The sequence below is a fragment of the Ostrea edulis genome, chromosome 1 (genome assembly GCF_947568905.1).
Source record: "Ostrea edulis chromosome 1, xbOstEdul1.1, whole genome shotgun sequence".
In the NCBI taxonomy this organism is placed as follows: Eukaryota; Metazoa; Mollusca; class Bivalvia; order Ostreida; family Ostreidae; genus Ostrea; species Ostrea edulis.
This window is the reverse complement of record NC_079164.1, coordinates 3573625-3587803: the sequence shown is the minus strand read 5'-3', so window position 1 is coordinate 3587803 and position 14179 is coordinate 3573625. Positions and strand designations below refer to the sequence as shown.

General features: G+C 36.0%; 1 protein-coding gene across 1 annotated transcript in view; it reads left to right on the top strand.

The window, feature by feature from the left end:
• The window catches only part of LOC125664453 (two pore channel protein 1-like), a 45929-nt gene that overhangs the window by 1071 nt on the left and 30679 nt on the right, over positions 1-14179 (top strand). The window contains exons 2-7 of the mRNA XM_056151036.1: positions 4480-4790; positions 8002-8115; positions 10855-10985; positions 11354-11442; positions 11898-11932; positions 14075-14133. Of these exons, the coding sequence (XP_056007011.1) occupies positions 4480-4790; positions 8002-8115; positions 10855-10985; positions 11354-11442; positions 11898-11932; positions 14075-14133 (739 nt within the window). The remainder of the gene's footprint in view (positions 1-4479; positions 4791-8001; positions 8116-10854; positions 10986-11353; positions 11443-11897; positions 11933-14074; positions 14134-14179) is intronic.

Here is a 14179-nt window from a genome sequence, read left to right as displayed (position 1 = left end):
TATGAAATGGCTAATAGACGTTTTCAAACCCGAGGGCGCATATGACGTCACACATAATGGCGCGTAAACTAGCGAAAGAAAATATGCATATCGCAAGATTTGAATTTCATCGCTTTCAAACTCAAAAACTACGCAAAATATTTCATTTAAAACACATTTAAAGTAGTTTTAAGCATAAAAAGAGTTAATTTTGCTGAAAAAATGAAAAAGTTTAGAAACATGCGTTGTGTCCTTTAAGTAGAAAGTTATGAGTTTGACAAAGTTATCTCCCCTGAAATAAGAGTGAAAACTGAGTAATTACATCTTTTCCCTTTAAACTTTTCACTTGAAATTCAGGTGCCTGTGATACCTTTAGACAAGAATATAGCCAATACATTAGAATTAACCATGTTTTCATTCTTGTTACTGATATAGTTTAATATCAATTCTAATTTGTTGCCCCCCCAAAAATAATCATAGCAATAATTTTATGTTCATAGCACATTAAAGAAAATATAACCTATATATACTTCATATGTTATGGCATTATGAAGTATAACAGTATTCAAGTTGACCTCTATGTTGAAGCAAAGTCTCATAATTAAAAATGCCAATTATGCCTTAATTATTGCATGACCATGTTTTAGGGCGAAGCTAAAAGTATTGGTATTAGTATTTATATCCATAACAGGTTTAAAAAAATTGAAGTTATCCTGATGTGTACAGATAGCTGTCATCTTTACATCTTGTTACATGACATTAATGATAATAGCACTTATTTATCCAGGATAACACAAATTAGCATATAGCTAGTTTCCATTGTGGTCCTTTGTGGACTTTAGACATTTCGTCCGCCTACTCATTGAACGCGGGAAATATAATGCAATTGATGTAAAAAGAGCATTGTGATGTCATGTTTAGCAGTGGTGTTTAGCATATTTACAAACATATGAGACCTGGTTCAATCGAGGAGTGATATGATTGATGAAATATGGTTTTCCATTTACGGATATTATATATGAAACTTGGGTACACGAGATTCAAAATGGTGAAGTACAGGTCCTCGTGCTTGCATTTAAATCTGCACCATTTTGACCAATGTTTTCAAGTTCCATAGGTAATTAAGGTTTAATTTTTCATTATTTTACTATCATATTTTCCTTTTAAACAACATGTATAGGGAGAGCTGTGAGAGAGAAGACTTTGCCCTATACTACCATTATATGTCAAGTGCTTACATGGCACAGGGTCTGCAATGATTTTTAATACATATTAAAATCTGAAAGGACTGCCCAAATGACATTTATTTAGTATATTTCCTCAAAGTTGAAGGTAAATTGATGGAAAAATTAAAACAAACGAAAGCCATCACTTCCAGTGTAACAATATTTTTAATGCTCTGGAGTTTTAGAAACTGATCACATTACCTAGCTATGTTACAAAGTATCTAATAGAACAATGACAGAATTGTAGCTCCGACATTTTCTGGAAAAAAAATTAAGCTATGAACTTTTTTTTTTTATTGTATTGCATCATGTGCATCCGATGAACAAATTGGGCTTAAACAATAAAAAAAGTGATTTGTTTGTTGTACACGTACCAACCGTCAAAATCGCTCCAACTGGATTATTTTTTTAAGTACTTTGAAGTTCATGAAATTCTATTTAGAGATTGTTTGAATTAGTTTTAAACTTCCTCTGAAAATTTCAGAATTATTTCTATTATGAACGAATTGAAAACTTTAACCTCTTTATTAATGAACATGGAATCTGTGTAACTGTAATGCATGTAATGAAAACATCAGCAAATTTGTAAATCTGATTTTCATGTGTTACATAATTCAGAAAATGTGAAACGGAGTACATCAAGCCAAAAAAAAAAAAATTTAATGTCAGATGGGCATTTTTATTGATGTTCAATGTGTTTATCCAAATTAAAAAAATAATGAAATTCAGTGATAAATTACTAAAATGTTGATGACTCAATAGGGAAACTAATCCCGGGTGTACTTGTCCTATATACAATTGTTAATGGATATCCCAGTGTGTAACAATATCATAGCTTCCGTTGTGGCTAAGAGGTTGCGCAACTACTTCACTGGATTTTTGTCCCGTTAGTTATAAACATTACAAGATATTGAGAAAAACTTCAGGCAGGGTGTCCTCAGAGGAAATAATTTATATACTTTGTGTACTAGTAATTATGGGATGGTTGGTTAATTTCAGTATTTTATTGATTGTAAAAATATGGTATCACTGTTGATGATATACTAATATGAAACATTTGTAGATTTATGAAAGCAATTTTAAAGATCAAATATCAGTTCTGACGGCTGACTGATAAACTCTGCACATGTATTCCTGATCTTTTAGTCTGACCTTCAGATTAAGATTAAACAGCCACATGTGACCTTCAGATTAAGATTAAACAGCCACATGTGACCTTCAGATCCAGCTTGGTTCTTAATTTGCTCAGTTACTCGGATTGTTGCATGAGCTCTCACACAAAATAATTCAACAGAGCTAAATAAAAATGAATAATTTCAATGTGATTTTCTTTGTGGTTAGGCTCTCACATTCGGGCCTGGAGGTTATTAAACTTTTTTATGTAGCCATGTTTGTTTTGAGTAAAACTCTGAGCAAGCTCTGAAGCATACTCGAAAATCTTAAGCATGAAAGGTAAAAAAAATGAACAGTGATCAATCTCATAACTCCTATAAAGGTGAATATAATGAACAGTGACAAATCTCATAACTCTTATAAAGGTGAAGATAACGAACAGTGATCAATCTCATAACTCTTATAAAGGTGAAGATAATGAACAGTGATCAATCTCATAACTCCTATAAAGGTGAAGATAACGAACAGTGATCAATCTCATAACTCCTATAAAAGGTGAAGATAACGAACAGTGACAAATCTCATAACTCCTATAAAGGTGAAGATAACGAACAGTGATCAATCTCATAACTCTTATAAAGGTGAAGATAACGAACAGTGATCAATCTCATAACTCTTATAAGTAATACAAAATAGAGAGTTGGGCAAACACAGACCCCTGGACACCCCAGAGGTGGATCAGGTGCCTAGGAGGAGTAAGCATCCCCTGTCAACCGGTCACACCCGCCGTGAGCCCTATTTCCTGATCAGGTAAACGGAGTCCATCCTTAGTCAAAATCAGTGTGCCAAGAACGGCTTAACAATCGGTATAAAGCATGCCAGACAGCATTTGACCCAATGATATGTTGTATTAACGAACTTAAGATCGTTATAACAACCTTAGAATTTGCGAAATGCTGATTTTAAATGAGACTGTTGGAACCCCTGTACTCCAGTTTGGTGTGAGGCTGATTTTATGAAAGTTTTGTAATCTTTACTTTTGAGTATGAGTAAGATTTTCAGCACAGAGTTTGAGTTTGAATATGAAAATGTGCTCAAAAAGGTTTTATAACCCACAGGGTAGATCTTTGTACCCCTGTGTGAATTTTATTCTCTAATGAAATCATTGTCTCATTGTTAATCACTGTTTTGTATGTTTGTGTCAGCATTGTTTTTAATTCTTATCATTCAGCAATCAGTGATAATGGTCAGGCTGTACAGGTGTATACTCAGGTAGAGTTGCTATAAATAGCTAATGGGTATACATGTAGTTCATTTACTCTAGAGCTTACACACACATACAAATATCACTGAAGAATTTTAGTAAATGTTTCAAACCAGGCATTTCCCTGTAACATGAGAACATCTCACAATTGGTAGCTTATTTGTGTCCATCTTACTATCATAATTTATTTGAATTGAATTCTACTGTCCATTTTGAAGGGTCCAGTTGAGGGGGGGGGGGGCTGTAATTTCTGCCAATGGAATTTTGTTGCCCATTTTTAGGGAGGGGTGTTGCTGGTGAGTTGCATGTATTTAAAAAGGAAGATGCACAGTTTATGAGAGGATGGGTAGTTTAGAAATTTGAACAGGAGCAGAGGCCTGTGACAGGGTGTGAAGTTATTCCCCAATCTTTTAAGTGTATTCTACCTCAGATCCATTAAAGATGGATTTATTATATATGTGATGTTTGTATTTAATGTAGAACTCTTGTGCTTCGTCATAGTGCATCAATATTTTTACTTAGTACCTCTTTAACAAAATTTGTCACACATATAGACATGTACTTACATGTGTCAATTTATAATTATTTGCATCATATGCGGGTCTGTCATACAGAAAAACATACTTTTAAGAAATATGCTTATAACAAATTCATGCTTATTGCAAAGTGATTTTGAATTATTCCCTTACAAGAGGAAAATAATGGCATAGGATATAACAAAGCTTCAAACCTTGTTTATAACAAACTTTTTTTGTCGGCTTTGGAGGTTTGCTGTAACCAAAGTTTGACTGTGTATGACTTTGTATAAATGTTCAGAGTTTAATATGAGCATGTGAAGAGGTTTTCTAAAGTTAGTATGACATAAATTTGATATTATACTTGTGTTATATTTTTTAGCGGAGTCTGAATATGAAATCGTCAATGATACAGGCAACATGGGGTACGAGTTTCCCATCAGGGAAAATATGTCTCGGAGAGAGAACAAAAGGCTGTGGGACCTTAACTATCAGGAGGCGGCCATATTTCTGCAGGAGGGGGAAAATAACGACAAGTTCTATACCCACCCCAGGAGCTTCAGTGCCCTGCCGGCCTACCAAATCGCCCACCACCAGTGGTTCAAGGTTCTGGACCTTGTGGCTGCCCTGGGTCTCCTCTTCCTAGCCGCTTGTGAACGACCAGCTGTGCCCTTTCTTACTTTACCTGTCGGGGTATGTGGAGTGATTTACAAAACCAACAGATTAATTTGTTGTTTTTTTTTTGGTTTTTATAGTCCCCTACTGATGAAGTCGAGGGGACTTTAGGTCTGTCTGTACGGCGTCCGTCTGTCCGTCAGTCCAGTTTTCTGCACTTTTTTCCTCTGTTCTTGCAGATATTCAGTTGATATTTGGTACATTGCTTTGTCATAACAAGTTACAGATCAAGTTTGAATTTCATCTTGGTCCGTTGATTTTCCATTAAGTTATGGCCGTTGGACGTAGAAAAATAGCATGAATTGTTAGTTTACATCCAAGTTTCTTATCTCTGTAGATAAGAATTAAGAATACTACACTCATTAAAACTTCTAGCATAGTAATACTACAATATAGATAAATTATTCATGATCATCTACATGTCACATTTTATTAACTTGGTTAAAGACCTAAACCTAATTATAAATTTGTCTTTTTTCTTGGTCTAGTCTCTACTCGAATAGTAGTTTATTTCCAATCATTCCTATCCTGGTTCCCCAATTTTCCCTTTTACCATAACCTACATAATGAACTTTGAATATTGTTGTGGTACAGTGATTTTTGCAACCGGTAGGGGACAATGTATTGCCATGCAATACTCTCAGAATGCTTGTTGATATTAGATTAATTACTTATTTTATTTTGAACGTCTTATTTTTGGTTAAGGGTGGATGCAAGGATTTCTCACCAAAAGAAAAAAATCCTATAAGGATCATTTTCGCTAGCTACGGGTTTACGATAAAGAGAAGCAGAGTGGATCATAAACCCTCGGCTAACAAAGATGTATATAAAGGATCGACTCTCACCAGTTTAGATTTTTTCGCCCACTGTGCAGGGAACTGTGCTACATAGTGTGTTTGTGACAGTATGCAATCTATTGCATCAGTCTCTATATTTAAAGTACATGTTTATTTTACACCTGTAGTGGCTCACTACACCCAGAAATAGTTTCTCAAATCAGTACAAATTGATTTAATTATAAAAGATATGATAATATACAACAAGTATATAGGCCAAAAAGGCAAAAAATATACCAATTTGGATAAAAACTTGATTTTCAAAAAAATTATTTCAACACATATGAACAAAAGACTCTGCGGGCTTTGAACTCGAGATCTGCGGTTCACCAGCCCAATGCTTCAACCACTGAGCTACAATGATAGACAAACACATCGATCGACACAAATAATTTCACAAAACATTTAAATCGCCATCTTGTGACATGGTGTCATACAGAGTATAAGCTTTAGTGTAGGGAGCTACCTTAAATCGTCATCTTGTGACGTGGTGTCATACAGAGTATAAGCTTTAGTGTAGGGAGCTACCTTAATGATATTTGTTGAGTTACCTGTGTTAGTGACAGTTCCTCAGGTAGAAACTCAAACTTTTGCCGGGCCTAATGGTTACCCTACATTTTGTTCTTTTATCATATATTAAATAAAAGTGAAAATCCTTGATCTTTTCTTTAATAATGACAGCAACTTCCATTTGAAAACTATTTTTTTTACTAGCATATATGTATATATAATGTACATACATTCAATACATGTATGTTATAAAAAATGAGGGGAGGGGAGTGAAAAGAGATGATATATTTAGTGATGTAGCATTTTTTGTCAAAACCCGATTAGTCGATTTTTCTCATAATACACAACCCATAAATATAACATTATATGTATTTTTATATTGAACAATTTTTTTTAGAAATATTGTTTGGAATTTATTTTTAGTTGAAGAGGAAATATACATCCTACATGTATGTATAATCCTATGTAGATCAGGAAAAAAGAGAAGGGCCCTTGATAAAAGTCTGATTTCCCCCCAAACTTAATGGACAATCACTGCTATGTTTATTACAATTGTTGCACATTCTACACTCAGTGACATCCGGGCTGATATCATTGTTGAACATCATACATTACGTACATCAGCGACATCCAGGCTGAAATTATTGGTGTATTTATCAGGTAGTTAAAGCATTGTATCAACCAAAAATTGTCAATAATTGTTTTATTACATATGTATATGATTGTAAAAATTTAAAACATTGAAACTGGCAACTAGAGCATACAAAACAATACCTGGTCTGCCATCTTTGTTCACAGTCAGCGTGTAAGACCTAGAGAAAAGTTATTAGAGATGCAGTCTTTTGGTATTTTTTAAATATGATTCATTGAATGTTTTAAGATATAGAAACTGGTGACCTACATACTAAGTTTAGCAAATGATACTTAGAGCACAAGACCTAGTACAAAGTGATTAGAGATGTGATTCGATGACCACAAAAATGATACTTATAGCACAAGACCTAGTACAAAGTGATTAGAGATGTGATTCGATGACCACAAAAATAATACTTATAGCACAAGACCTAGTGCAAAGTGATTAGAGATGTGATTCGATGACAATCATCTTATAGCACAAGACCTCGTACAAAGTGATTAGAGATGTGATTCGATGACAATCATCTTATAGCACAAGACCTAAGTGATTAGAGATGTGATTTGATGACAATCATCTTATAGCACAAGACCTAGTACAAAGTGATTAGAGATGTGATTCGATGACAATCATCTTATAGCACAAGACCTAGTACAAAGTGATTAGAGATGTGATTCGATGACAATCATCTTATAGCACAAGACCTAGTACAAAGTGATTAGAGATGTGATTCGATGACCACAAAAATGATACTTATAGCACAAGACCTAGTACAAAGTGATTAGAGATGTGATTCGATGACAACAAAAATGATAAACAATCAGACTAGGAATTTGAAAATTCCCAATGTATTTTTGGTCGTAAGTACATGGACTTGAACATAATATTCTGTTTTTTATAATTTGTACCATTTCAGCCAATCAGAAGCTCAGAATTATTCAATCATACATTGTACTAATCAGAGTAGACAAATTCAGTTGTATGTTGGGAAGTTATTGTAACTCACATTTTATTCTTGAAAAAATTATACACACGTAATTTCGTGAGACGAGTCATTTACAAAATTTAGTTTTTTGTGAATTAACTTTTATATTAAAATACTTAAGGAGTGAATAATGGTTCAGGAAATGAATACATCACTGTATCACGTGAAAATTAAGTTGCACGAAATAGAAGTGATCTACAGTACACCTTTGATCATCCTTTGTCTTTAAATCTACTATCCTGATTAAACTGTCCTTTACCTCAGGTCCATGGATCGTTAGAAATCCTGGGACAGCTGATCCTAACTCTCCAGTTGGCTATCAAATTAAGGTGGCTCGGGTGGAAAACATTCTTCAGACACAAGAGAACATCCATCAAGGTACAGTAAAACCAGTCTAATCCGACATTTCATAATACAGAGAAACCTGTCTAATCCGACATTTCATAGTGCAGTCAATCCTGTCTAATCCGACATTTCTTTGTACAGAGAAACCTGTCTAATCAAACATTTCATAGTACAGTCAACCCTGTCTAATCCGACATTTCATAGTACAGTAAAATCTGTCTGATTTGACATTTCATAGTATAACAGTCAAACCTTTCTAATCCGATATGCACTGGGAGACAATTTATTTGTCAGAATGCACAGTGTGTTAGAAAAAACAGTGTAAAAAACATTAAAAATATGAAATTGAGAATGAAACTAAAGGTTGGAATGCCCAGTAAACTGGATTGGCTAGGTGTTGGATTACTAGGCAGTTTTTACTTTGTAATGATGATCAATACTGATGGAGAAGAAGTATTTGAATAACTAATTTTATGTACAGTCCCTGAAACGTTCTACTTTACCATTTTTCCGTTCGCTCACTGTTCGTTCACTGTGCGTTCACCGTTCGTTCAGCGTGCATTCACCGTGCACTCTCCGTTCACAGTTTTGCGTTCACCGTGCGCTCACCGTTCGTTCACCATTCACAAAGCGTTCACCGTGCGCTCACCGCTCAGTCTTTTCCTTGTCATTCGGAGAACACCAAAGTGAAAGGACCAATCTTGATAACAAGGCGAAAATGAAAATTGAACATGTGCGTAAGAGTGGAAGGAGATTTTCTTACTATATCAGAAATTTAATTTTGAAGTACAAAATGTCAGAATTATCCACTGTGAATGCCGAAAGGTTCATTTGAGCTTTTGTTAAAAAAAACTTCTAAATGAGAGACGAATATACATGTAAGAGCTTGTCGTTATGAATTTAACCCAAGTACAAAAAATAAGGCAGTTTCAGGTAATGAAAACCTCTTCCCCTGTGTTCAAGATTTAGCATTTACAACTTCGGGCAAAATCATAAATTATTATAATTTAAATTATTTTGCATTGCTTGACAAGAGTTTTAAACAAGTCCCCCCCCCCCCCACTTTGAAAAATAAAAACAAACAATGCTACATAATGTACATTGTACCGTATGTACTCTCAGAATTTCAAACTGATGTAGCTATTTTTACGCCTATATTTATGAAAGACATTGTCAATAAAATGATATTTAGTACTCTTGCCAACTTGAAACTTTTGTAACATTTGTCCTTAATGCAAAGATGTACATGTAATTGTTTATCTGGTACATTTCTGCATTAGCCTTTAAACATTCTACGGGTAGTTCAGTATAATAAACAGTTTTATCTACATCAAATATATACAAATATTGCACGATCTGACTGCAATCTATGGTCACATAAATAATAGTAAGTTTTGTACTTACATGTGCATAAATTCTAGGATTATTTCCTCGTGTCGATGTAGCTGCGACAAATGAATGATGCAAAATTTAAAATTTAAGTAGGAATATTTAATATTGTTAGGAGTGTTAAGGTGTTGACACAGGGTATACCGTCCGTATTGTTTGTTTACTGCATCTATCTTGACTCCTTTCCGGGATGTTTTGTTTGTTAATTACAGGTATCCCAAACGATCGAGCTCGTAAAGTCTGAAGCCATACATGAACACCTGTAAATTCTGGATGTCACTACACTTGTAGACTATAGTGTTTTCCTTTTCACATGCATTGTATATATATTATACCCATGCATTAAATGTATATGTACACGTAATGGTACATGTATATGCAATGTACATACGAAATTTGCTTTTGTTTGTGTATGACTGTTGCGTGTATTAATGTACAATTTGCGATAATTTCATGAAATATATACATGTGATGTATACTCGGTACTTGTACAAAAATATATTACATTGAATATATCCAGAACTGTAAAATACGCTATCCGGTTTATTTCATTGTTTATTAATTGGTGAAATATACATGTACATGTATTTTATTACTTGATTATGAAATTAGTAAAATCCCAGGGAAAAATCCAAAACATTCCGAGTAAACAGACCATTTTGCGTTCACTGTTCGTTCACTTTGCGCTCTGCGTTCGCTCACTGTTCACCAAATTGCGTTCACCGTTCACTCACCATGCGTTCACCGTTCGCTCACCGTGCGTTCACCGTTCGCTCACCGTTCAAGTGGGAAAGAAGAACGTTTCAGGGACTTTAACACACCAAAGTGTGACTTTGTATTTTCTTTAGTGAGATCTGTAGTAGAATCACTTGATTTAACTTCCATATGGCTGAAATATCACTGCCCCAAGTTCAAAACCCTGAAGAAAGAAACTCAAATCTATATTTATGACTAAATAAAGGGCAATAACTCTTACTGTAACTGTAAAGATGCACAAGCCTTTTACCAAAGATAGAAATTAATAAGAATGTGATAATTTGGATTTTTTTTTTTTTTTTTACAACTGTCTTGTATGTTTCATAAGAGTTATTGTCATTAATTTTATATTCCATATATTATTAGCAAGAGGAATTGTGTGAAAAGAAAACATTGTTGATTCAAAGTCAATTGTGCCGAGAAAAAACTTAAATATATTCAAGGGTTCGAGATATTGAGTTTAAAATAGGTAAAGAAAATGTAGGTGGGACTTTCAACTTGCTTCAGCATATCCATGGTATTGGAGATATGGATGTTGGAGACACAAGTTGAACTGTATATCCATGGTATTGGAGGTATGGATGTTGGAGACACAAGTTGAACTGTATATCCTAATTTCGCTTTCAGTCTGCTACTCTTCTGATTATGTTCATTGAGTCTGTCGTGGTGCTGATTCGACAGACGAATCATTTCCGAGTCACGAGGGCGCTCAGACCACTTTTTCTTATCGACACACACCACTTCAGAGGAGTCAGAAGGTGAGAAAGAGAGAGAGAAAGAGGGAGAGAGAGATGGAGGGAGGGAGAGAGAGCGCTAGAGAGAGAATGAGAGAGGGGGAGAGGGAAAGAGACGTACCTAAAAAATGAATTGATTTGTTTCAAGCACACTAAATCATTATCTCAAAAAAATGTGTAGATTATTTGTTTAACATAAGCCTGATAAGGTGAACAATATACAAACTTGAAATTGATTGATTTTTAATCGTAAATTTCAGAATCAGTCGACAGATGCTGATGTCATTGTGATGTAATATTGATTGATTTTTAATTGTAAATTTCAGAATCAGTCGACAGATACCGATGTCATTGTGATGTAATATTGATTGATTTTTAATCGTAAATTTCAGAATCAGTCGACAGATATTGATGTCGTTGCCTCCGATTTTGGAACTCATCTTTCTTCTCATGTTCTTCATTCTGATTTTTTCCATACTAGGTAACACAAGATTTACATAGTAGTTCCTGTACTGTAAAATAGAATAGTGCCTTGTGATATAGAATAGTGCCTTGTGATATAGAATAGTGCCTTGTGATATAGAATAATGCTTTGTGATATAGATTAGTGCCTTGTGATATAGAATAATGCCTTGTGATATAGAATAGTGCCTTGTGATAGAATAATGCCTTGTGATATAGAATAATGCCTTGTGATATAGAATAATGCCTTGTAATATAGAATAATGCCTTGTGATATAGAATAGTGCCTTGTGATATAGAATAGTGCCTTATTTTATCATTTGTACTAATGACAGGAATATCAAAATTATTAAAACTCGTTAAAAGTTTGATTAATTAGTATCAATATAGACCCGATGGAAAGGTTGATTAAAAGAACTGTTGGCAGTTGTGTTTCAGAAATACGTGTATACACATATTACTGTTTCTCTGCAGGGTTTTACCTGTTTTCTCAAGTCCCAAATGACACAGTAAGTATTTGTTGAATGTCTTTCTGAGCTTGATATTTCAATAGAATACAGTTATTTCATGTATCTCGGGGAAACGGTAGAAATTATTGGCCCTCGATGGTGTGGAAGACTGTTTTCCAGAAATATATGAAGTTACTGTTTTATTCTCCAATTAAATCTATTTTGATATCTTTCAAAAACTTTTCAACATGCAAGTATTTATAAGACCGAGTTCTGGTGATGAATATGTACAGTTGAATTGCAGCATCACGTTCATCGCTAAATTCACGTGCATTGCCACGAGACAGTCAAAAATATTGACCGGTCGATAATTTAATTGTTACATATTCCCAAGAATTTAAGAAGGAAGAAATTACTCTAGTAATAGACAAGTACATAAAGTATCCCCTGTATGAATGTGATTGAGAAATCGTTCAGCTGAAGCGTGGTAGTTAGGCTGCTGAGAAATCGTTCGGCTGAAGCGTGGTAGTTAGGCTGCTGTGATTGAGAAATCGTTTGGCTGAAGTGTGGTAGTTAGGCTGCTGAGAAATCGTTCAACTGAAGCGTGGTAGTTAGGCTGCTGAGAAATCGTTCAACTGAAGCGTGGTAGTTAGGCTGCTGAGAAATCGTTCGGCTGAAGCGTGGTAGTTAGGCTGCTGTGATTGAGAAATCGTTCGGCTGAAGCGTGGTAGTTAGGCTGCTGAGAAATCGTTCGGCTGAAGCGTGATAGTTAGGCTGCTGTGATTGAGAAATCGTTCAGCTGAAGCGTGGTAGTTAGGCTGCTGTGATTGAGAAATCGTTCGGCTGAAGCGTGGTAGTTAGGCTGCTGTGATTGAGAAATCGTTCTGCTGAATCGTGGTAGTTAGGCTGCTGTGATTGAGAAATCGTTCAGCTGAAGCGTGGTAGTTAGGCTGCTGAGAAATCATTCGGCTGAAGCGTGATAGTTAGGCTACTGTGATTGAGAAATCGTTCTGCTGAAGCGTGGTAGTTAGGCTGCTGAGAAATCGTTCGGCTGAAGCGTGATAGTTAAGCTGCTGTGATTGAGAAATCGTTCAGCTGAAGCGTGGTAGTTAGGCTGCTGTGATTGAGAAATCATTCGGCTGAAGCGTGGTAGTTAGGCTGCTGTGATTGAGAAATCGTTCAGCTGAAGCGTGGTAGTTAGGCTGCTGTGATTGAGAAATCGTTCAGCTGAAGCGTGGTAGTTAGGCTGCTGAGAAATCGTTCGGCTGAAGCGTGATAGTTAGACTGCTGTGATTGAGAAATCGTTCAGCTGAAGTGTGGTAGTTAGGCTGCTGTGATTGAGAAATCATTCGGCTGAAGCGTGGTAGTTAGGCTGCTGTGATTGAGAAATCGTTCAGCTGAAGCGTGGTAGTTAGGTATGCTGTGATTGAGAAATCGTTCAGCTGAAGCGTGATAGTTAGGCTGCTGGTTAAATCGTTCAGCTGAAGCGTGGTAGTTAGGCTGCTGTGATTGAGAAATCGTTCGGCTGAAGCGTGGTAGTTAGGCTGCTGAGAAATCGTTCGGCTGAAGCGTGGTAGTTAGGCTGCTGAGAAATCGTTCGGCTGAAGCGTGGTAGTTAGGCTGCTGAGAAATCGTTCAGCTGAAGCGTGGTAGTTAGGCTGCTGTGATTGAGAAATCGTTCGGCTGAAGCGTGTTAGTTAGGCTGCTGTGATTGAGAAATCGTTCAGCTGAAGCGTGGTAGTTAGGCTGCTGTGATTGAGAAATCGTTCTGCTGAAGCGTGGTAGTTAGGCTGCTGTGAAATCGTTCAGCTGAAGCGTGGTAGTTAGGCTGCTGTGACTGAGAAATCGTTCTGCTGAAGCGTGGTAGTTAGGCTGCTGTGATTGAGAAATCGTTCAGCTGAAGCGTGGTAGTTAGGCTGCTGTGATTGAGAAATCGTTCGGCTGAAGCGTGGTAGTTAGGCTGCTGTGATTGAGAAATCGTTCGGCTGAAGCGTGGTAGTTAGGCTGCTGAGAAATCGTTCAGCTGAAGCGTGGTAGTCAGGCTGCTGTGATTGAGAAATCGTTCAGCTGAATCGTGGTAGTTAGGCTGCTGAGAAATCGTTCAGCTGAAGCGTGGTAGTTAGGCTGCTGTGATTGAGAAATCGTTCAGCTGAAGCGTGGTAGTTAGGCTGCTGGATTTAATCCTCCTTGTTTCTGTTGCAGTATTTCAGCACACTCCAGGACAGCTTCATCAGTCTCTTTGTCTTGTTGACGACAGCCAAGTATGCACAAACTTTTCACACCTTTATTTCATTCTTTAAGTCAATA